The sequence below is a fragment of the Myotis myotis genome, unplaced genomic scaffold, assembly GCF_014108235.1.
Source record: "Myotis myotis isolate mMyoMyo1 unplaced genomic scaffold, mMyoMyo1.p scaffold_m19_p_6, whole genome shotgun sequence".
NCBI classification, from domain to species: Eukaryota; Metazoa; Chordata; class Mammalia; order Chiroptera; family Vespertilionidae; genus Myotis; species Myotis myotis.
In genome coordinates, this window is record NW_023416368.1 from 18835130 (window position 1) to 18856936 (window position 21807).

Sequence of the window (21807 nt, forward strand, 5' to 3'; positions counted from 1 at the left end):
CTGTCATTTTCAGATCAAAGCAGCTTCAGATCTAGATATTTTCTAACTAAATTACAAAATCCTATCCAGAGTACTTTTTTTTTCCCTTCATGCCCCTCATTTCAATAAGAACATTGGATTTTCTGATGAACACTCTGGAGGGTATTTCCAAAGAAGCTTGTCATCACAAACAATTAAATTGAACAATAATCGCTCCCATTAGTCAGGCATTTACTATGCTAGGCCCTATGCTAGGCTATGCTAAGCATTTTGTAAGTTCATCTCCTTCAACCCTCACAACAACTCTGAAAGGAATGTATTATTACAGCCACTTACAAAATAAGAAATCAAGGCTTTGAGAGGTTAAATCACTTGTAAAGATCACACAGGATTCAAAATTAGGAAAGTGTACCCAAAGTCCTTGCTGTAAACCATGATGCTACCTTGGAAATATTTATTGAACATCTGCCCTGAGCATTTGGGTTGCAAATACAAGTGATCTATCTTATCACCCACCCTCAAAGATTTCATGTTTTTGATAGTAGATATATCCTTTTCCAACATGCAATAATAGCAGTACAAAAAAGAGAGCAAGTAAAATAAAGGAAAGAAAAATTACTTATAATTGAAGGAATACAAAATAGCTTTATAGTGCAGTGGAAATATCTGGGAGGCATGTTGGAAGTAGGTCTGGTTTCTTTATCGCAATACTCTACACTCAATCTATTCCTAAGTCTTGTTATAAATATACCTCTTGTGTCCCCTCTGCTACCACCTTGATCCAACCCACCATCATCTATCATGTGGCCTAGTGGAGGAGTCTCTTAGTTGGTTTCCCAGGGACCCCTTTGTGATGCACTGGGTTACTGATATAAAAGCATACATTTATACCCTTTGCCATGTGACTTTGTAATCTCTCTTGGAAGGTAGAGTATACTTCTCTGCCCCATGAGTAATTGAGTCAGTAGAATATTTAAAAGGCATGACCAAAAAGAGACTTTAATATATTCTTTACCCTCTTATGTTTCTGTGATCCTCTGTGAGAATCACAGGCTTTTTATAGCTACTGTCCTTTTACCCTCACTCCTAATACAAGGATGCATGGGGCAGACAACAAACTCTCCCAGAGTCCAGTCTAATCCAGCCTAGAACAGGTGAACTATAGTCAATTGGCAGATTATGAAAAGAAAAACAAAGTTTTTATATAAGCCACTGAGATTTTGATGTTAGTTGTTATGCAGCAATAACGGACTGATACACACTATTTTCATATTTTACAGAGGAAATCTAGTGATCTTTAAAAAATGTAAATCAGATTACTCACTCCCAAACTTAAAACCACATTAGTAATTTTTATTGTATTTGAAATCAATTTCCATTCCTTTTTAAGGCCTTAAAAATAGCTTGCCTAACTCTTTGTTTAATATGCATTAGCCCCACTTGAATTCTTTGTGTTGTTTGAATACATAAACTCACTCTCATTTTAAAGCCTTTCAATTACTGTTCTTTTTTGTCTGAAAAATTCTAGAATCTAGATCTATGCTATCTAATATGGTAGCCATTAGCCACATGTGACTACTTAAATTAAAATTAATTAAAATTGAATAACATTGAAGAGTTAGTTCCTGAGTCATTGTAGCCACATTTCAAATCCTCAATAGGCACATGTCACTAGTGGCTACCATATTAGACAGCACAGATATAGAATGTCTCCCATCACTGCAGAATGTTCTATTGGTCATAACAAGGTTCAGTTGAAATAGTACCTCTTCTGAGAAGCCTACCCTGATCACCCATTTAAAGCAGTTCTCTAGCCTACTCTCTGTTCCATGACTTTATTTGGCTATATTTGTAACATTTAACACTATTTAAAACCATTACATTTATTTATTTATTCACCAAAATATAGACCCTGTGAGAGTGCAGGGACCTTGTTAATACATCCCCAGGCCTAATAAGAGTGGGTGGTGAATAAATGCTAGCTGAATGAGTACATGAATAAAATATTAGAAGTTGGTGGTGAGGACAATGCCAGGTGGAAGCAGAAGCATGAACAAAAGCAAAGTGGTGAGAGGTTGAGAGGCATATTTGAGGCAACACAGGGTAGCCTACTCAGCTGGAGCAAAGCGTGTACAGTGTTAGATAAGTCTCAGATGAGACTGCATTACTGAAAGGCATATTCTGGGCTGAGTTTGCACTTAAAAAGGGGGGGTACCACTCATAATTTTTAAAGACAGAGAGGTTTCATGTTCAAGAAATTAATCTACCTGCTGTGTGGCAAGTGGGTTATAGCTCGAAGAGACAAGTTAGAAGGCTAAAACCATAAGCCAGTGGAAAAAAAACAAAAAAACAAAATGGGACAGATTCAAGAATCATTGTGGTGGTGAAATCAACACATTACATGTATTGGGAGGAGAGGTTGACAGAATCTGAGTAGTCAAACCAGACACTTGATTTACTGAGCCTGAGCAGTTCAGCAGAAATAGAGTGAGGGAGAAACAACATATTTGGCAGGAAAGATGTGAAGTTCTATTTTTGATGTGTTGAACCCAAAATATAGAGGTCAGTGTCTTGGGGAAAAGGTAGACATTGGGGAGAAAAAGGAGCAGAGTTGTCACAGAGAGCCGCAATGGTGATGGTGGGAAAACATAGCACCATAAAACTAAGGGCTTTTCGGGAGAGATATGAAGATTCTCATAGTCCTTCAGCTGTGAGAAACAAAAATGTAATACAGTTGGATTTGCAGATGAGAAATCTATTGTAACCCTAAAGGAAGTATTCCATTAGAATAGCCCAAAATAACCATGTTTTAAGATATTAAGAATGATCTTGGAGTAAGGAAGAAAAGGTAGTAAGAGCAGTTTAAGTAATTTTGCCAAAGCGAATAAATTACCTAGATTCTAGACTCCACATGGATGCTTCTGAGTTTCCATAAACTCCTGCTTTTCAGTGCCTGGAGCACAGATGACATGGAGAGCTTGCATTAGATGTTGTGCGCCCTCCTTTGTAGCTGTGATCATCATAAACTTCACCAGATAGGTTAGGGATGGCTAGAGCTTATCCTGTTTGCTCAAGAGAGACTCTGCCCTAATTTATCACCTTGATTAACATAGGGAATTTGACACAGAGAGATGAAGTTCTTCAATTTAACATTTCCTTTGCACATAATTTAAATCTCAAATTGTAGACTTGGAAGGGTATCTAGAAACCATCTAGTTCATTTCCCTCCTCTGTGAAAAAAAATGAATATATGTAAATACATACATGTAAACACACACACACACACACACACACACACACACACACACACACACACATCTCTGCCATCCTTAGAAGCAACAGCAACAACTCTTGACTCCTCTGGATCCAAGACAGGAAGGCTAGACAATTTCATCACCTCTCTGTTAGGAGTGCCCTAGGAAACCTTACCCTCTGCCTCTGCTATGCTCAGTGGCTTCCACATCCTGTGGCTGTCTTGCCTTGGCAGCAAGTGCATCTTTGTCAGCCCTTGACTTGTACAAACAACACAGAGGGGAAAAGCCAGCATCTGCCCTTAGACAACTGAGTAACATGATTTTCAAGGAATATTTTAGGGCTCCTCATTCCCGTGCTTAGAGAAGATTCTCAGTATAGTTTGCCTGAATGGCTGTTTTTTTACATTCCATAGGGGATTTTACTCCTATGTGTCTCCTTTCCAACTTTCATATTTGAGCTCAAAAGTCACCTGCTAAGAGAGGCCTTCCTTGACCATTTAATCTAAAGCCAGCCTTCTCTTCTACCACAGGATTCATCACCGCATCATACTTTTATGACCCTAGTAATAATTTCTGTTTTTTACTTGTAAACATATTTATTGCTTATTTTCCTACAGCATATATGCTTTATGGAGACCAGGGCCATATCTATCATGCCTTAGTGTTTCCTCAGTGCTTAGCAAAGTGTGGAACATACAATAGTTGATTGAAATGGTCAGGTATTGTAGCATATCAAACGATCCCCAAATTCAGTGGGATATAAGAATGAGCATTCACTACCATGTTCACAGGTCTGCAGGTCAGTTGGGACATCTCTCCTTCAGACTTCAGTCTGTGGATTGACTGTGGGAATTCTTTCTTCTGGGACCAGCAGGCTCATTGGGGCTTGTTCTTCTCATGGTTTCTACTTGAAACGTGCCTAATAATTTTCCAATTGCCAAAGCAAGTCACGTGAACAAACATATCATTAAAGGAGATGGGGGATATAATCTTTCCATGTAGTCTGGGGAAGAGATAGAAAATTTCCAAATAATAAACCACCACAATACTCCATAAATATAAATGATTGACTAAATGAATGCCCTCCCTAGAACAGTTGACCTTTCTAGCTAAACCGCTTTCTAGTCATTACAGTTGTGGGTCCCATTGGTATTAGTTTTGGAATTTCAGTCCAAAATTGTGAATCGATGACTTACTGTGAAAGAACTATCCCACCCTGTTTTCTTTGGATAGGAACTCTCTTAATGTCTCTGCCTCTTTTTACAGAGGATAAAGCCTCCTTTATTTGATACTGGCTCTCTCTGCACCCCTCCCCTCCTGATTAAGGCATAGGGAAGGCTGCATTCCTGCAAAAAACTAGAAGGGATGGAACCAATTAGAAGAACCTACCATCTGGTGGTGTGGGATTTGTAGATTTATAGCCAGGATTCCCACTTGGACTGTTTAAGAGTTTATGCACAATAGATTGAGTAGAGCAGGAAATATCTTGGTCATGAGAGAGAGTGACCAAGGATAGATTCCTGAGGATAACAGGTATCTTAGTGCGAATGGCCCCAAAAAGAGTGGCCTGAAGGGACCACCCTCCCAACCACACCATGTGGGTGGACCACACTTCCTAAAGCTGTTCCAGGAGTGCTGCTCCTGGCTGAGCCAAGATGGTAAAAAATCCCTTTCAGCTTTGACTAACTCATCAGTCGACCTGGATTTCAAAACGTTTGCCTGCACTGACCTTTAATCTTCCCTTACCATCAAAATCCCGTGTATGCTCTTCACTTATTGGTGGCTCTTCTCTGCTTTAGAATGTTGACCCTTGATCTAGCTCCAGCCTCTCTGAATTTTCCCTTCTGAAGAGATGTGCATGAGAGGGTATATGTATTTTTTTACCTACTGAGCATTTAATCTATATATTTTTCAGTAGTAACATCTTGATTTCCTTTGAGAGAACTGCTTTTCACCCCTGTCCATGTAGTTATGGTGGGCTAATGAAAACCAACAATCCATTTGGTCCTTCTCACCACTCCAGGCTATAAGAATGGTCATGTGACTAAGCCTGGAACAACCAAAAGATGACATTATACTGGTTATTATGTCATATTGAGAAATGGACATGCGTCCTGATTTTTATTCTGTGACATCAGGCCTAAGACTTTTGTGAAACTGATGGGAAAAGAGAAGTTCACTCTCCCCTGGATGTTGAGATGGATAAGTGGAGGATGGCTGTGCTGGAATCTGACATGTGAGATCTGACATATGACATATATATGCCTGAGAGTAAAGCCAATTTAGAGAAAAGCTGAGCCTGAAAACCTAGAGGGTATATCTCAGTCCTGATGTCATTCAAGCTCCTGAATCTAGCTGCACCTGAAGTAAAAACTATCCAGTGAGTTGGGTCTCTAGGACTTATCCCCAAGAATCCTGACTGTGGCCCTAGCTCAGTAGTTGGCAAACTGCGACTCGCAAGCCACATGCGGCTCTTTGCCCCCTTGAGTGTGGCTCTTCCTAAGCCTTAGGAGTGCCCTAATTAAGTTAATAACAGTGTACCTACCTATATAGTTTAAGTTTAAAAAATTTGGCTCTCAAAAGAAATTTCAGTCGTTGTACTGTTGATATTTGGCTCTGTTGACTAATGAGTTTGCCGACCACTGCCCTAGCTGGTTTGACTCAGTGGATAGAGCATAGTCCTGCGGACTGAACGGTTCTGGGTTTGATTCTGGTCAAGGGCACATGCCCGGGTTGTGGCTCAATCCCCGGTAGGGGACATGCAGGAGGCAGCCGATCAATGATTCTCTCTCATCATTGATGTTTCTATCTCTCTCTCCCTTTCCCTTCCTCTCTGAAATCAATAAAATATATATTTTTTTAAAAAAGAGTCCTGACTGTTCACCACCCAAATGGGGTTGGCCCTTCATCCCTTTAAGCAATAATTTCTTAAGTCAAAGATACTGTCTGGCCCACATATTTAGTTTGATCCTGTGGACTGAATCACAAGTGCAAAGGAATACTTTCAGATGTAGTGTTGCTGCATATTTGGACCCAGAACAAATTAGCCTCCTTAAGATTTCAATTTTCCTCATCCACAAAATAGATTCATTCATAGATAATGACTACCCTCATAGGAAAACACTAAAGATTACTTAGTCACATTGTACTTGTGGTGCATTTATGTTAATAGATAAGAAGCCTAGTTAATTATATTGCCCTGCATTTGCCTACCACTTCTAATTTTTCAAAGCTCTTTCATGTAACTAATGGCATTTGCCTGTTCTAATACCCCTAAGAATTTGGTATTATCACCCATATCATGTTTCTGGAAACTCAGCTGGGCACAAAGATTTCTCAAGGTCATACAACAAGTCAATGTCAAAGCTGGCATTGAACAAATTATTTTAATTTCTGTATACACTAATTATTCTATTTAATTTCATTGGAAATTGTCCTTTTGGGCTATAATGCTCTTAAAACTAGAATAATAGATACCAATGATTAAGTTTTATTGGAATGATCATCATAGAATTATTTTTAAAAAAATCTTGAAAATAAACTAGATATTCAATAAAAGGAGACAAATTAAATAAATTAGGGTACATATGTACAACAGGCTTTTAGGAAGCCATTAAAATGAATGTATAATGTTCAAAGTAATGTGTTATACTAAGTAGAAAAATTTTCTTTTTTAAGATAGTAATATAAATCTATTTTTAATTTCTAAATTGAAATGTTCAGAAAGAAGATGGGGAGTTTATCTTTAGCACTGTAATTACACAAATTTTATTTTGTTTGGTGTCTGTATCCCCATGGGTTTCTACAATACACATATCACTTTTGTACATAAAATAAAAACTATCCTCAGAAAGTTAATTTCCATCTCGGCAATTCTACACGATGAACACGCAAAGACAGGCTTCACCACAGGGTGTCAATTTCATTAGCCTCCCACTGCCTCATTAACCTCAATTGTGCCTATATCCTCTGAGATCTGGACCTCCCATGACCTTGGGCTTCCCTACGCTCTCTGGACAGCAAGCTGTGACACACTAAAGCTGGGGTGGGGGCTCGGGGGAGGGGGGTTCCAGTGACCTCAGTGCCCTGCACACCTTGACTGCAGCTGGCACCGAGAAGCACAGGCCACTTGACAATGTAGAAGGCTGTGTGACAAAAGCACTAAGCAGGGACACCAGAGGAGGAGGAGGGCTGCCTCCACGGGAGGGAAACTACAGGATCCACAGGGGAGCAGGCAGGCACAGCAGTCAAGGGAATGAAGAAAGTCCTCCCAGCCCACAGATGTCTAATAATGGAACCAGAAACACATACCACCACCCCCTCTCCTCCTGAGAGCTCAGTTTCCTCATCTATGAAAACAGCAGACTAACAGTACCTACCTTGTGGCATTGTGTTGAGTGGAGAGTTGATTTGAAATTAACTTTGATTTCCTCCTTCTCATAATAAGCACATACTTTCATTGGAAACAGTTTCCACAATGGAGAAATGACTGGCACAAGCTGAGCACATCAGCAATGGCACAGCAAGGCCTTGAACCAGAAATCCTTTACTTAAGAAATGGAGCCTTATACCTTGTTTAGGACTCCTACTGACAATAGTCCAGATGAGTTGAAATGAGCTTTTGATTTGATTGACAATTAATTTTCACCCCATCATGTTCCAGAAACACGATTGTAATAACCTTCCATAGGTACGATGCTGCCTGCTGAAACTCTCAGAACTGGTGGAACCAAACCACGCCCCCCCCCCCCTCCGCCCCCAAACAACAATGCTTCAGGCTTATTCCCAATACTGGCACTGATGTTACATAACATATACTGGTAGATATGCATTGATTCACTCATTCACTTATTTATTCATTCAACTAGCACCTCTGCACACTGTGGTGGAGACTGTGATGAGAATCTGAAGAAACCGAGGCCATTATCCTCACATTGCTTAGTCCAGTTGGGCAGATAAAACAAGGGTCCAAGTAAGGGAAACCCAGGACCAAGTGTAACAGCTGTTATGGAGAAGGCACAAAGGGCCGAGGTGACTGAGGAGGGTGTGAACATGGGAAAGCAAGGAAGGCATTGTGAAGAGGCAGCATAAGAGCAAGGGCTGCCCAGGAGGTTAGAATTTCCACAGGGGACCATGGGAGGAGCAATTTATAGGTGAAAGTGGAGGAAGCAGCAGTGGTAATTTTAGAACCATTGAATTTTCTGGTTTGATTAGAGACCAAGATTCAGTGTAGTGTGGCTTTCCCTGTTGATTACATAAGTGGGGCTCTAGGTGATTCCCTCTGCTTCCAAATACACACTCACCAGATTTCCAGCCCCCATGTTAGATCAGCCTCCAATCTCCATGTGCTCCAATCTCCATTAGCTCCAGTCTCCCTGAGCTCCAGTCTCATTAAGCACACACACACCCCTCCTGCCCTGGGCACACTGCAGAGCCACATACAACAGCTCACATCTCCATCTAATCATCAGCTCTTCCCCTGCACCCTCACCATAGCATCTATTCCTCTGTGCATATTCCAGACTTCATCCCAAACTCACAACAGGAGTAAAGGAGCAAAGGCCATTGCTCCATTAGCAAAATGTCTCCAGGGAACGTGGAAGTGTCAAAGTGCTTGGAATCATCTAATTCCTGGTGAGAAAACAGAAATCTGAACATGGCACTTCTCTGCTTAAAATTCTTCAGTGGGTTTGTCATAGCTCTTGTTTAAAGATCAAAATGCATAAGAGGGCCCATCAGGCCTGGCCCTTGCCACCCTCTCCAGCTCCAACCCATGCATTTTCCCTACCACCTGGCCTCTGACCAGGAAGTTTCTAGAATACCCCTCCTGTTCCCAGCATCACATCACCAAAAGCCTTTAGTTCTCAGCTCAAACACCTACTCATTCCTCTGCCAGAGCTAGTTCCTTTGTAATATGTTTTCATTGAATTATAACCCTGTTTTTCACATCTTTGTCACAACCTATAATGATACATTGATTTGCACAATTATATGACTAACTAGTGGCTCGGTGCACGAAATTCATGCGGGGGGGGGGGGGGGCGAGGTGTCCCTCAGCCTGGCCTGCACCCTGTCCAATCTTGGACCCCTTGGGGGATGTCTGATGTCTAAACCGGCAGTCAGACATCCCTCTCGCAATCCGGGACTGCTGTATTCTAACCGCTCACCTGCCTGCCTGCCTGATCACCCCTAACCACTCTGCCTGCCAGCCTGATCACCCAACTGCCCCCTCCCAGCCTGCTCGCCCCCAACTGCCCCTCCGACGGCCTGTTCGCCCCCAACTGCACCCCTCTGCTGACTTATCACCCCCAACTGCGCCCCCTGCTGGCCTGCTTGCTGCCTACTGCCCTCCCTGCTGGCCTGCTCACCCCCTAATCCCCCCCCCCGACTGCTCAGTCCCAACTGCCCCCCCCACCAGCCTGCTTGCCCCCAACTGCCCCACACTGCTGGCCTGCTTGCCTCCAACTGCCCCCCCCTGCTCACCCCCTATTGCCCCCCCTGGCCTGCTTGGCCCCAACTGACACCCCCCTGCTGGCCTGCTCACCCCCAACTGCCCTCCCTGCCAGCCTGATTGCTCCCAACTGCCCCCCCCCCCGCGCGAGCCTGCTCACCCCCAACTGCCCCCCCACCCCCGCTGGCCTGCTTGCCCCCAACTTCCCCCACCGCCAGCCTGCTCACCCCCAACTGCCCTCCCTCCTGGCCTGATTGCCCCTAGACCTATTCCTGGGTCACTGGGGCAACCCAGGATAACCAGGCTTCCTATCTCTCTCTGGCCGGGTCTGTGGCTCCAGCTGGCACTGCCATCTTTGTCATGTCAATTTGAATATTCCCTTCTTATTGGCTGTAGGCGCCGCCATCTTTATTGTGAAGTGATGGTTAATTTACATATTACTCTTTTATTAGATAGGATAGCATCCCTCACTAGCCAGTAAGCTCCAGGAGCACAAGGCTGTTTTCTGTTTTTGCTCACAATAATAAGCACTCCATAAATACAGTACTTGGTGAATATTGCATGAATCCACCTGAGGCTCCTGGTAGGGTTAATACCCCTGTGTTTGTAAAATGTGACACTTGGTGGGGTTGGGGTGGGGGGGTTCAGAGCTTTCCTTAGATTCTCAATCTGTTGAGTGACCCTCCCTCCAACCAACAGCTGATACAAGAGCGTCTTCTCTGAATTGTTTATACTTGGAGTTTTCCATGCATCCTCACCATAGAAATACAGCCCTGGAGGGATTCTTAGAGATTATGTGAGTTTCATTTTACAAATTAGCACTGGGTGGTGGGGAAGAGGTGTTTCTCCAATGTCACATATGAATGATTTTAAGAATATAGTCCAGCATTTGAACCCATGTCTTCAATCCTCGATCTAGAATACTTTCACTGCATCAAATTTGGTGTGTGTGGGGTGTGTGTGCATGTGTGTATTTTCCAGTCTTTCTATCTGTCTTTCTAAATTCAATTCATATGTCCTTGTTTTATGAAACCTAGTCTGATTCCTCCATCAGGAAGTTTTCCTGCCTTCGTGTGTGTGTGTGTGTGTGTGTGTGTGTGTGTGTGTGGACACACTATTATATCTTTTTTTTGTGTGTGTGCCCATTTCCTCTATAGGAACCTGAGTCCCTTAAGGGGAGAATCAATACCTAATATATTTTATTTTCCTTAATTCCTACTGTAATGCCTTATAAAAGCAAATGGATTTTATCTGTTGCATCAACTTTAACTCTGACCAATTTGTGATTTGTAGTAGCTGCCTGGAATGCTGTGGTGAAAAGAAATTTAAGGCCATGTTGAGATTCAGTGGGAAAGAATTCTGTAATCAATGAATGCTGTCTGCAGGGACTTGGAAGGGGCAGTAATCCTATATAATAAAAAGCTAAAATGCTAATTAGACCAAACAGCAGAATGACTGTCTGGACGACCTTGACCATCCAGATGACCTTCTGGACAAAGCTGGGGCTGTGAGGGCTAAGGCAGCCAGTGCTGTGAGGGCTGAGGCAGCCGGGGCTGCGAGGGCCAAGCCCCTTGTATGAATTTTGTGCATCGAGCCTCTAGAGGTATATATGCTTCAGAAAGGTCAATGATAGAAGAGCTTTGAACAAATGAACAAATGCATGAAACTTAATGGTTTCCCATTGTCTGGTGCTTTATCTTGAGCATCTCAGAGGAGGACATTAATCTCTCCCATCTCAGCAGAAGTCTTCCAACTAGTTAGAGAAAGCAATGCTCACACCCACTTTTCTGCACAAAATAAAAGACATGGTCATAAGTATTATAATAAGAGCTAAGAGTCACCCACAGACACATGTTGAAAACCATATGTCTCAAGGTGAGGGCACAGGTAAAAATGGAGGAGTCACAATCAGATTGTGACATCAAGCAGAGACATGCAGACATCTGAGAATGTGGTGTAGCTGTAGGTGACAAACTGAACGCCCCACCTTCCTGAAACAAACATGTGCTGGAGTGGCTGAGGGGAGGGAAGAAGAAATACTGTAATTTTACCCACTCGAAATACCTTCCACTCATGTTACTACCAAAATCTGCTCCACCCTTCAATGCCTCCTCTAGCCCAATCTCCCCCAAGCAGTCTTCCTTATCCACAACTATCTAGCTTCTAGCTTCTGCCTCATAGGTCTTAGTTCTTAATCCTGAATCATAAACTTGACTGTGGCACTTCTTGTGTGGGGCTCATGCCATTTCACTTTTTTTGTGTGTCCACATAGTCATATATCTTGAAAGGGTGAAATCTCATTGGGTTTAGACCCAAGGCTGGTTTCAAATGCTAGTTTAGGTTCGGATTCATTGCATCATATGGAGAAGACACTATCTTTTTCGGTTTCAGTAGCATCGTCTATGAAATGGGGATAATATCCTTTCAATTTTTGTTTTAAAACTTAAATAAGAAAATACATGTGAAGCATCTGGCACATAGTAGGTCTTCAAAATAGTCTTCATTTATCCCACCACCAGCCCTCCATGCTTTTCATTACGATATACAAACTAGGTTTTGAATAGCAGGAGTTTTGCACATCTTTTGTGTCTTCAGCTATTTGTTACAGAGTGAATATTAGGTACTATTAGAATGAAATAATAAAATGACAGATGCTGAAGGCTAGACATCAGGTATAAGCACATTGTCCTGCTTATTGGCCTGGGCAAGCAAAATCATTTTTATACACTGGCCACATGTACAATAGGGAGTGGCAAGGATTTTGGTAAACTTCTGAGTTTATGCCTTACACTTAGAGAGGACAGTACTTCTCAGCTCTACACAATAGAAGCTGAGCAGGAATGTGGATCCAGGGTTGTCTGATGTCCTATGTTTTTGTTTTTGTTTTTTTCAGAGAAGCCAGAAATCTATATTTTTATGCCATATTTTTTTTTTTTTTTTAAAACAAGTCTGTGGGCAGTTAGTTTACAAATCTGAAAATGATGAAGGATGCTCAGGCAAAAGCTAAAGGACATTTGTCTATTGTCAATGCCTAATGTCTTGTTAGAATGCCCTTGGGTTTCCTGAGTAGGTTCACAACAGAAGGGGACCCACTACAATCAGGCACACTACCCCTCAGCTGATTGCCACGTAGGCTCTCAGCACCTTTATGCTGTGTTGTTCCCCGACTCCTGGAGACAGCTGTTCCTTTGTGTTAGGGGACTAGCCCTGTGACATGTGTTCTCAGTAACACCAAATGAAAGATTGACATGGTCTTTTTGGAGAGCAGTTCATATTCTGATGGTAGAGTTGACCTATAAACACACAACACAGGCAACCTTGTAGAACAAATCAACTGGGGCTTAAGAAAGCAATGCTTTCGGGAGCCAGGCAGGTAAAGAAAAGAGAGCAGTGGGCACTGGTTTGGAAGGAAGCCATCTAGATTGGATACTTTCTGCTCCCTCCTAGCAAGTTGGGGCTACAGAAGAGACGTGTTATATTGTGTTGTCAGATTTTTTGAAATTTCAAAGAGAGCTAAGATACCCAGATTTTTATGTGAAATCCCATATTTTTTAAACATTGTACTAAAACTGGCTTGTGGACAGCTATTTGGCAACTGCTTCTGCAGTCCTCAATAAGTGGCAAGTGAGCGGCCTAGAACAGTGGTCGGCAAACTCATTAGTCAACAGAGCCAAATATCAACAGCACAACAATTGAAATTTCTTTTGAGGGCCAAATTTTTTAAACTTAAACTATATAGGTAGGTACATTGTTATTAACTTAATTAGGGTACTCCTAAGCTGGCCTTTGCTAAAAACGTCCTCAATCCGGTTGAGGTACGTTCGCTGAGGTCGACCCCTTCCAACTCTCCCATCCACACTCGTCTTGAATACTTATTTCGTCTATCTCCTTTCCAAAAACCGACTTCTGTGCATGGGCCACGAAGTTTCAATCTCACTATACGTGCGTGCCCACACGTGGTATTTTGTGGAAGAGCCACACTCAAGGGGCCAAAGAGCCGCATGTGGCTCGCGAGCTGTGGTTTGCCGACCACTGGCCTAGAATAAAGTGCCGAGGGAGGTTAGAGCAGGGGCAACAGGTAATGTGTCTTCTTTACCTTTGCACATGCCATTCCCTCTTCCAGGAACACACTTACCTCATCCCTTCCAGCCCCCTCACCTGGTCCTCCTGGAGAGCTTCTGTTTATCACTAAAACTCAGTTCCACTACCACTCTCTGAGAAACCAACCCTACTCCTCAAGACAACTCTAACACTCCCCACAAATCACTGCTATAGCACATACAACATTACATTTTAATTTTCTCTTTAGAGGACAGTCAGCCTTACAGGGAATAAGGTCCTCAGGGCAGGGAACATGTCTTCCTTTTGTCTGCATTGCTAGTGCTTAACACCATACCTGGGCTTCGTTAAAAGCTCAGAAATGCTTGCTCAGGGAATAGAAGACTTTTTAGATTAAAGAGTTTCTTTCTCAAAGTTGGATGCTCATACTAACTACTGCAGAATACCCCTAGGGCCAGTTCTTGAATATTCTGATTCAGAAAGTCCAGAGTCTGCCTCTGAATCTTGTTTTAAATAAGCTCCCTGGATGAATATTATGGGCACTAAAGTTTGAGGAACTATGAGCTGAAATGTAACCACACAAGGAAAGAGGTTGTGTCTTCTTCATTGACCATTATATTCCTATCACCTTGCACAGTGCCTGGCACAAAGTAGGCATATAGCATGTATTTGCTGAATGAATGGATGGATACATGAATGAAAAGGTCAGAATTAAGTCACAGCAGTGCTCCTTAGACTGCTAATAGAAAGCCCAATTAGTAGTTCATCTGTCCCTTTATTTATACTTAACCATAACGGCACCCAGATAAACTGAATGATCAATAACTACCATCTCTATGGACAATCTTCCCAACACTGCCCTTGTAGGCTTGGAAGAGTACTCAGAGGAGATCCCAAGGTAGTTGGGTTGCTGATTCGATGACTTTATTCCTTAATGATGACATACTAGGAAAGCAAGAAAGATTGAATGCAAAGAAGACACAAAACTCTCATTTTGGCCAGTGGTGTTAGCAATCTTCCTCTTCCATCTCTTCTGCATCCCCTACCCTATAACTACCATTCTTTCTTTTTAATCCCTGTTGCTAACACATTTAGTAGGTGTAGCTCTTCTTATATTTCTCCCTTCCCTTCTCCACCCTCTGGTGGAAGGATAATGAATAGCAAAATGCACAAGAAAATATCAAATGACAACAAAAATTATAAAAATACAAAGATTTGATTATTTTCTGGTGGTAAAACTGGGGCAGTTAATTTAAAGTAACTACCGGTCCAGATTTCAAAAAGCACCTGATATTAAATCTGAATAAGATGTACTTTTTTCCCCATAAATGATTAATTTGATGCATCTTCCTTAAAACCTCTCTCCTCCCTTTGACATTATTTTATTCAATTCCAATTGGGACAGATGTACAGTTTTCACAGACCAATGGACCGCATGGACATAGCCCAGATGGTCCCCAGCCTCATGTGGAAGTTAACAGAGAATCTTCCAGGCAGGTTGGGAATGACAGTGCCACTGTTACTACCCAAACTGCCCAGTACCCTCTCTGATCTTAGAGGTAAAGGGAAGAATTAAAGATCTAAGCACAAGATAGCGTTATTGCTTCTCAGACAACCCCCTCAGTAATGTCCCTCACTGGATTGTAAGCTACTTGAGAACAAGGGTCTTTTATCATCTCTGGTTTTCTAATGTTCATTACAGATTGAAGAAGCATTGAAAGAATAACCAAATTCACAGGAACCTGTGCACTGGTACATAGCAGGAATCAAGGTCAAGAACCCAGATCCATTCATTCTAGGTTCACTAACCACAATGGATTATATTTCATATTTCAATCTCCCCAATAAATGGCCACCAACCCTATTATAGATCAAGGCTTAGGTTGTGAAGATAACAGTACAGAAGCACCACCTTTTGCCTCAGAACATTTTCTCCTATTTTTGTCTTCTCTTATCTTGTCCTGTCAGTCAACGTCTTGACACTAGGACAGCAGTTAACATCTCTTTCCAACAAGCTGTGTGGTAGACAGTTCTCAGTAGTATGAGTGCCAGCCGTTTATTCTTCTTGAGTCCCTAAACAAGTAATCCTTCTTGAGTAATGGAACCTTTTGAGAGGAAGTATGACAAAAGCTATGGAGTATGACAAAAGCTTTGGAGTTTTTCCTCAGGAAATAAATTAGTATATTCATACGAATGCAAAAGATTATACATAATCACGGGCTGTTTTTAGATGCATTGATCCACACACACAAATCTATCCAAACACCCTACTGTAAGCCATATCAAAAGAAATGAGAGGTTATTGGACAACCAAATACCGACTCAAGATTATTCTAGCTTTCCAGGGAGATGGTTTCACAGAACTACAACTCAACAATTAAACTTCAGCTCTTTTTGAAGGGTATCAAATAACACAATAGACAAGATTTTTCAATCTCAGCATCACTAACATGAAGAATTGCTATTTCATTTATTCAATGGGTCACTCTTCTGCAAAATCAAAGCTGCAATTTGAAGCACTATACAGTTTTCTTCTTAGGTGCTTTATCAGGCCATTGCCTTACAACACACAGAAAACTCCCTTTTGCTTCTTGGATATTCTCAGTCTAATTGGTCAGGTTACCATGGGATTGGTTGGTGTATCTATCACCCAGTAACATGCACTTTAGGGTCACTAGACCACCATTTACTTCCTGGGTGATCTTGGGTACATTATATAACCTGTGGAAACCTTAGTTTCTTCATCTCTAAAAGATAACAGTGCTCTGCAGGGCTCTTGTGAGGATTAAATGAGCTAACACATGAAAAGCAATTAATGCATTGCATAGGCCATAGTAGATGCTCAGTACATGGGAATGAATGTTACTATCTTTATCTATAAAATACTTTTAGTTCCTGAAACAGATGTTCTCAATAAATGGAACCTGGTAAAATTATAATTCTTGGAATTTGTATCTACATTATCCTATAAGCGGTCTTAGGGATAGGAAGAATTCTGTATTCTCACCTTGAGCCTGCAAGCATGCTCAGTTCAAATCATTGAGAGCCCGCCATGAGGAAATGAGGGAAAGAGATGAAGGAAATCTGGTCTGTTTGACTTCTAACATCCACGGCTCAGCAGAAGTCACTGAGCCCACGGTGGCACACAAAACCTATGGTGCCAATTTAAACCAGTTTTGAATCTTAAGTAGTTCTTGCCCATTCAGCTCACACTTCCATGCCATGAGCTTAATATCCTACATGAGCTTAATCCCTGGAGGGAATATGTCTCTACTGATTAATTTTTATGCTTTCATCTGTCATAAAATGGCAATCATGTGACCGTACAATTTCCTTTTCAGTCCTAGTTGTCAGAAAAACGCAGGATAGTGTTTGTTGCCCATATTTTATAAGACTTTCAATTCAGATGTCAGAACTTTATTTCCCCCTTCTCCTTCTTGAGGTCACCTCTGTTCTGCGTTATGCTCAAAGTCTGCCCTGCAAAATGTGTCTTAAGCAATCAATCACTTCAAAGCATTTTAGAAATAATCAAGGCACTGATCTTTAAGCAATTATTGGTCATTTCCCAAAATGGAAAACCAGATATACAACTTCTCATATAGCCTTTTTTTAAAAAATCAAGCCGCAGGGACATTTTCTCCTTTTAATTTGCAGACAGGAAAAGGCTTAAGCATTTATTTTTTATTTTTTTAAATATATTTTATTGATGTTAGAGAGGAAAGGAGAGGGGGAGAGAGAAACATCAATGATGAGAGAGAATCATTGATTGGCTGCCTTCTGGCCCCCCACTGGGGATCGAGCCCACAACCCAGGCATGTGCCCTTGGCCGGAATTGAACCCGGGACCCCTCAGTCCGCAGGCCGACGCTCTATCCATTGAGCAAAACCAGCTAGGGCAAGGCTTAAGCATTTTAAACCACATTCTCCAAGTCAGATTCTAATTCAATGTCTCTCAGAAGTTTCCTAAGTACGAAAACTCTTTCAGCTAAACCAGAAACCCTTCTGTGAGGTAGAGGAGATGCAGTCAACCCAAGTACCCATCGTGCTGGCATTTAAAGTTAGCTGACAGTGAAAAAGTGAACCCATTCTATGAGGCATTGCAGGATCTAAAATGCCAACTGATGGAATCACTCAAAAGGCCCTAGACATTTTTCTTGGAGGGCTTTCTCTTATGAAGACAAATGACAACTCAAGTCATGTTTGCAACACCATCACCTACCCACAGCCCCTCTTCTCATTGGTCGATCGCAGAAAAAAAATCTCAGAAATAGAAGCAATTACTTACATCTATAGGTCATCTCAAAGCTGTCGCTGATGTTCACAATATCAATCTGGGGGAGGAGCTTCGGGGGCTCTGTGAGTTGCGACAAAGCAAATCTAAAAGCGGCATGTTCCTGCGACTGCTGGTTCGGAAATAATCCCCCTATGAGGAAAGAAAATGCAACATGGTTTCTGAGCTAGAAACAGATTTGATTCCTCCCCAGAAGGACCCCTTTCTTCTCCCCCTGCCAAACTCACTAATTGTAGCCTTTAGTGGTGGGACTGAGAGTTCAATAGAGGTAATTGGACACTGAGGCTTACACTTCTGTAGATGCCTTTCATGGGACAAGGGCCTCTAACACACCAGTCACTCTCCCCAAACATTGGATTATTCACCCCTCAACTCAGCTCAGGTCAGAGAAAACAGGAGAACTCTGACATTTCTCTTCCTCCTCCCTGTGCCAACCACCTAGGTGGCCTTTGCTCTTATATGCACATAAGCCCTTGTTGTGTCTAACTTTGTCCTCTATCGAACCCATTTCTCACCACAGAGCCTTACAGGGGCAGTACTAATAAATGTGGCACAGTGAGTCCTAACTCTGGGGCCCCAGGGGCTTCTCCCGCACTATACCCATTTGGTTTGACACTTTTGGCCTTGGACCTGCCAAGATCTTCATGTGATTTAACTGGCCTATCACCTTGAAGGTTTATTATTCATCTCCTCTGAAAACTCTTGATTTTATGCAAACAGTGTTTTGGTTCTTTCACACTCACATCCCAGTTACCTAGGAATGACTTGTTACATAAGGAATTGCCCTGGTGTGCATTTGCATGATAGAACCTTGGCCTTCCAACAGCTGGGGGCTTAGAATATCCAGAGAATATGAATGTTCTATTCTAGTTAAAAAGAACAACAAAGGTGCCTGTTGGAGCTCCAGTTCCAAGAAACAAGAGTACATGGCTTGCCTTTGTATTTACTGTGGGCATGTAAACGAATTAAAATACATTCTTGTGAGTGAGCATGAGCTATTTCCAGAGGCTGCACTACAATGAATGTTTACACAGAAGTTTATCGCAGAGCCCAGAGGAATCATAGTCCCGATGCCAGGCACTTCTAACTTCTTATACAGGGGGGACGTGTTTGGTTTCCGAACCAATAAATAGATGGTAAGGCTTTTCATAAAGATCGTACAAGGAAAATCAAGTACTACCTGCTAGCAGTGATATTTTCAGCATTTGCTCTACAATTTAATGTTTCAGCCCTTTATTTGAAAACGGAACGATGGTTGTATCATTTGAACAGCAGGTGGGAGCTAAATATGATGAAAACTCTTCAGAGACACTTGGGCAAACATACCATGTACACCCCCCTGCGTTAATCCCATGGCAAAATACACAAATACACTCTGAGAAAGAAGTTCACATATCTGGAGACAAATATTTCCAATTAGCAAGGTTTGGGCAATACATAAGCACCAACATAAGCAATGCTACACCTAAAAGCAAGTGATTTACACCTGTTCATAGGCTCCATTTTAAAGAGAAAAAAACAACAAACTCCTTCTGGATTCTGTTGCTCTCCCCTCACCCCCAAGATGACCACACCCCAAAACACTTCCCAGTTCCCTTCCTCCACCCCTGCAGTGAATGAAAGAGAGGGGGTGGGGGTGGGGAGGCAGGCAGCTACAGGCTGGGCTGCAGGGAAGTGCCTCCTGGGAGGCAGGAAGTTTTGTTTTGCGTGTAAGGCACAAACACAGGTACACAGACACAGTTCAGAGTGGAGCTTAACAGGTGTCAGGAAACAAAGCAAGTTACTCTGTGGCAATTCCAACCGCCCTCGGAGCCAGCCTGCTGGGAGGCCAAAAGTGACTGATACTGCAGCACATGCTGCGTGTCCAACAAAATACCAGCCGCACCACAGCCCCCCACAAACACACACACAAAACACAAGCTATCGGTGATGGGAACTTTCCCTAATGGAGCTAGGTCCCTGTCAGGGGAGAGAAAACAGAATCCAAACCAGCCAAGATGCCTCCAAGCAGAGCAGCTTGCTTGATTCCTCCTCACAATCAGCCCTGAGATGCCGGTTACACTGAATCCTGGGCCCTTGTGGACACGCGTTGTAATTGGTGTAACAGTTCCTGTTTGTTTTGCTTTCACCCATTATTATCAGGAGAAGCAGTTAGGTTGGCTGCCCCATAAATACAAGGAGGGTGGGGGTCTCCTTAGAAGCACAACAACCAGGAAGGGGAAACAGGGAACAAAAAGACAAGCAGCCTGTGGCAACCATCTCCAAGTTGAGAGGATGGAGCCCAGGGCTGTGGGAAGCTCGGAGGAGGGGAGAGGAGCGTGTGTAAATGTCTGTGCACAGAAAATCGAAGAGGAGGGAGCCATTGAAGGAGCAGAGAAAGGGCAGGCTAGGAAGTTCCAGGATCCCAGGAGAGGGGACCACCAGCCCGGCATGGCAGATAGCAGAGAGCAGGCAGCTGGAAGAGTCCAGAGCAGGAGGGGAGCCCCCCTGACTTGGAGTGGGTGCTTTTGGCATTATTTCAATGGCTGCAATAAACCCTTCGCTCCTTATTTTAGAGGGTCTCTTTAAAGAGACCTCCTCCAGCTAAGAAATCACTGCCACTCTCAATTAAGTGTCTATGTGGCTACTTAATACATAATCACACACATCAGACACCACAGGTATTTATATAAGTAAATGAAATCAGGCACCATCTACCAAGCAATGGACTTAACTCTTTAAACACCCACCATTTCTTTCCTTGCTAAAGCCTGATTATTTTTATTCCTCCATTTCATATGCTCATGCCTGGAGTGTAAGAGTGTGTGGGGACTGTGTGTGTGTGTGTGTGTGTGTGTGTGTGTGTGTGTGTGTGAGTGTGTGTGCGCGCGCGCGGCGCGCGCTTCCCCTCTGCTCCTCATCTGATCAAGAGGAGCCCCCTCCCCATGCTGTGGCCCAAGTCCTTCTCCTATCACCGCAGCACAGCGTTCACTAGCCAAGCACAGTCCTTAGTGGGGGTGGGGAGACATAGACACCCCCCACCTCAGAAAAAACCTGGCCAGACCCCAGAAAGTCCCTCCCCAGGCTGCCCCTCTCACTCACCGATCTGGATATTGTTGGGGAAATTGGCACCTACTACCGCGCCTAGGAAACCGGTGCAGAAGAAGGCAAAAATGTGCTGCATATTCCTTTTTGCATTGGCGAAAAAGAAGCCCAGGTCCAATCATAGATTTGGTGTTTCCCCCCTTCCCTGTATTCCTCTCTCTGTTCTGCCTGTTCTTTTCCTCCTGCAGTTCCTTCCTTCCTCGCTTCCTTCCTTCCTTCCTTCCTTCCGCGAGGTGTGTGTTTCCCTTGGAATCCGAGCACTTAAACTGCAGCGTTAACACCAACTGACAGCCAGATTAACTGAGCACGGAAAAGAGAAACCGTCCTCATGCTAGCTGGAGCGCTTGCTCCCCTCTCCTCCCCTCTCCTCTCCTCCTCTCCTCTCCTCTCCTCGCGCAGCCTGCCTCTCTCTCCCTCCCTTGCTCTCGCTCCCTCGCTCTCCCCCTCACACTCACACAGGCAGCAAGCTGTGTGCTCATACCCACCAGCCAGCTCAGAGTTCCACAGCTGCCCTCTCTCCCTGTCACTCCCTGCCTCCCTTCCTCACCTCATCCTCCTTCCAGGGTGCCAGGCGGATGGGTGGGAGGGTGGGTGAGGGAGTGTGATACAAGGAGCTGGGTCCTGAAAGGGACAAAGCCACTGGCCCCTTCACCCACCCCCTTGCCTTCCTCAGCTTTCTGCCCCCTCCCC

At 43.2% G+C, this 21807-nt stretch overlaps 1 protein-coding gene across 3 annotated transcripts in view; it reads right to left on the reverse strand.

The window, feature by feature from the left end:
- Positions 1 to 21505, reverse strand: part of GRIA1 (glutamate ionotropic receptor AMPA type subunit 1) — a 274009-nt gene extending 252504 nt beyond the window's left edge. For 2 of the 3 annotated variants that reach the window (XM_036312933.1, XM_036312934.1), the window contains exons 1-2: positions 21115 to 21503; positions 18028 to 18165 (exon numbers count right to left, since the gene is read on the reverse strand). In XM_036312933.1, the coding sequence (XP_036168826.1) occupies positions 18028 to 18165; positions 21115 to 21196 (220 nt within the window). In that variant the 5' untranslated portion in view covers positions 21197 to 21503. Of the gene's footprint in view, positions 1 to 18027; positions 18166 to 21114 lie in introns of all 3 variants that reach the window. The other variant, XM_036312935.1, reaches the window with a different exon arrangement.
- Between the last annotated feature and the right edge of the window lie 302 nt (positions 21506 to 21807).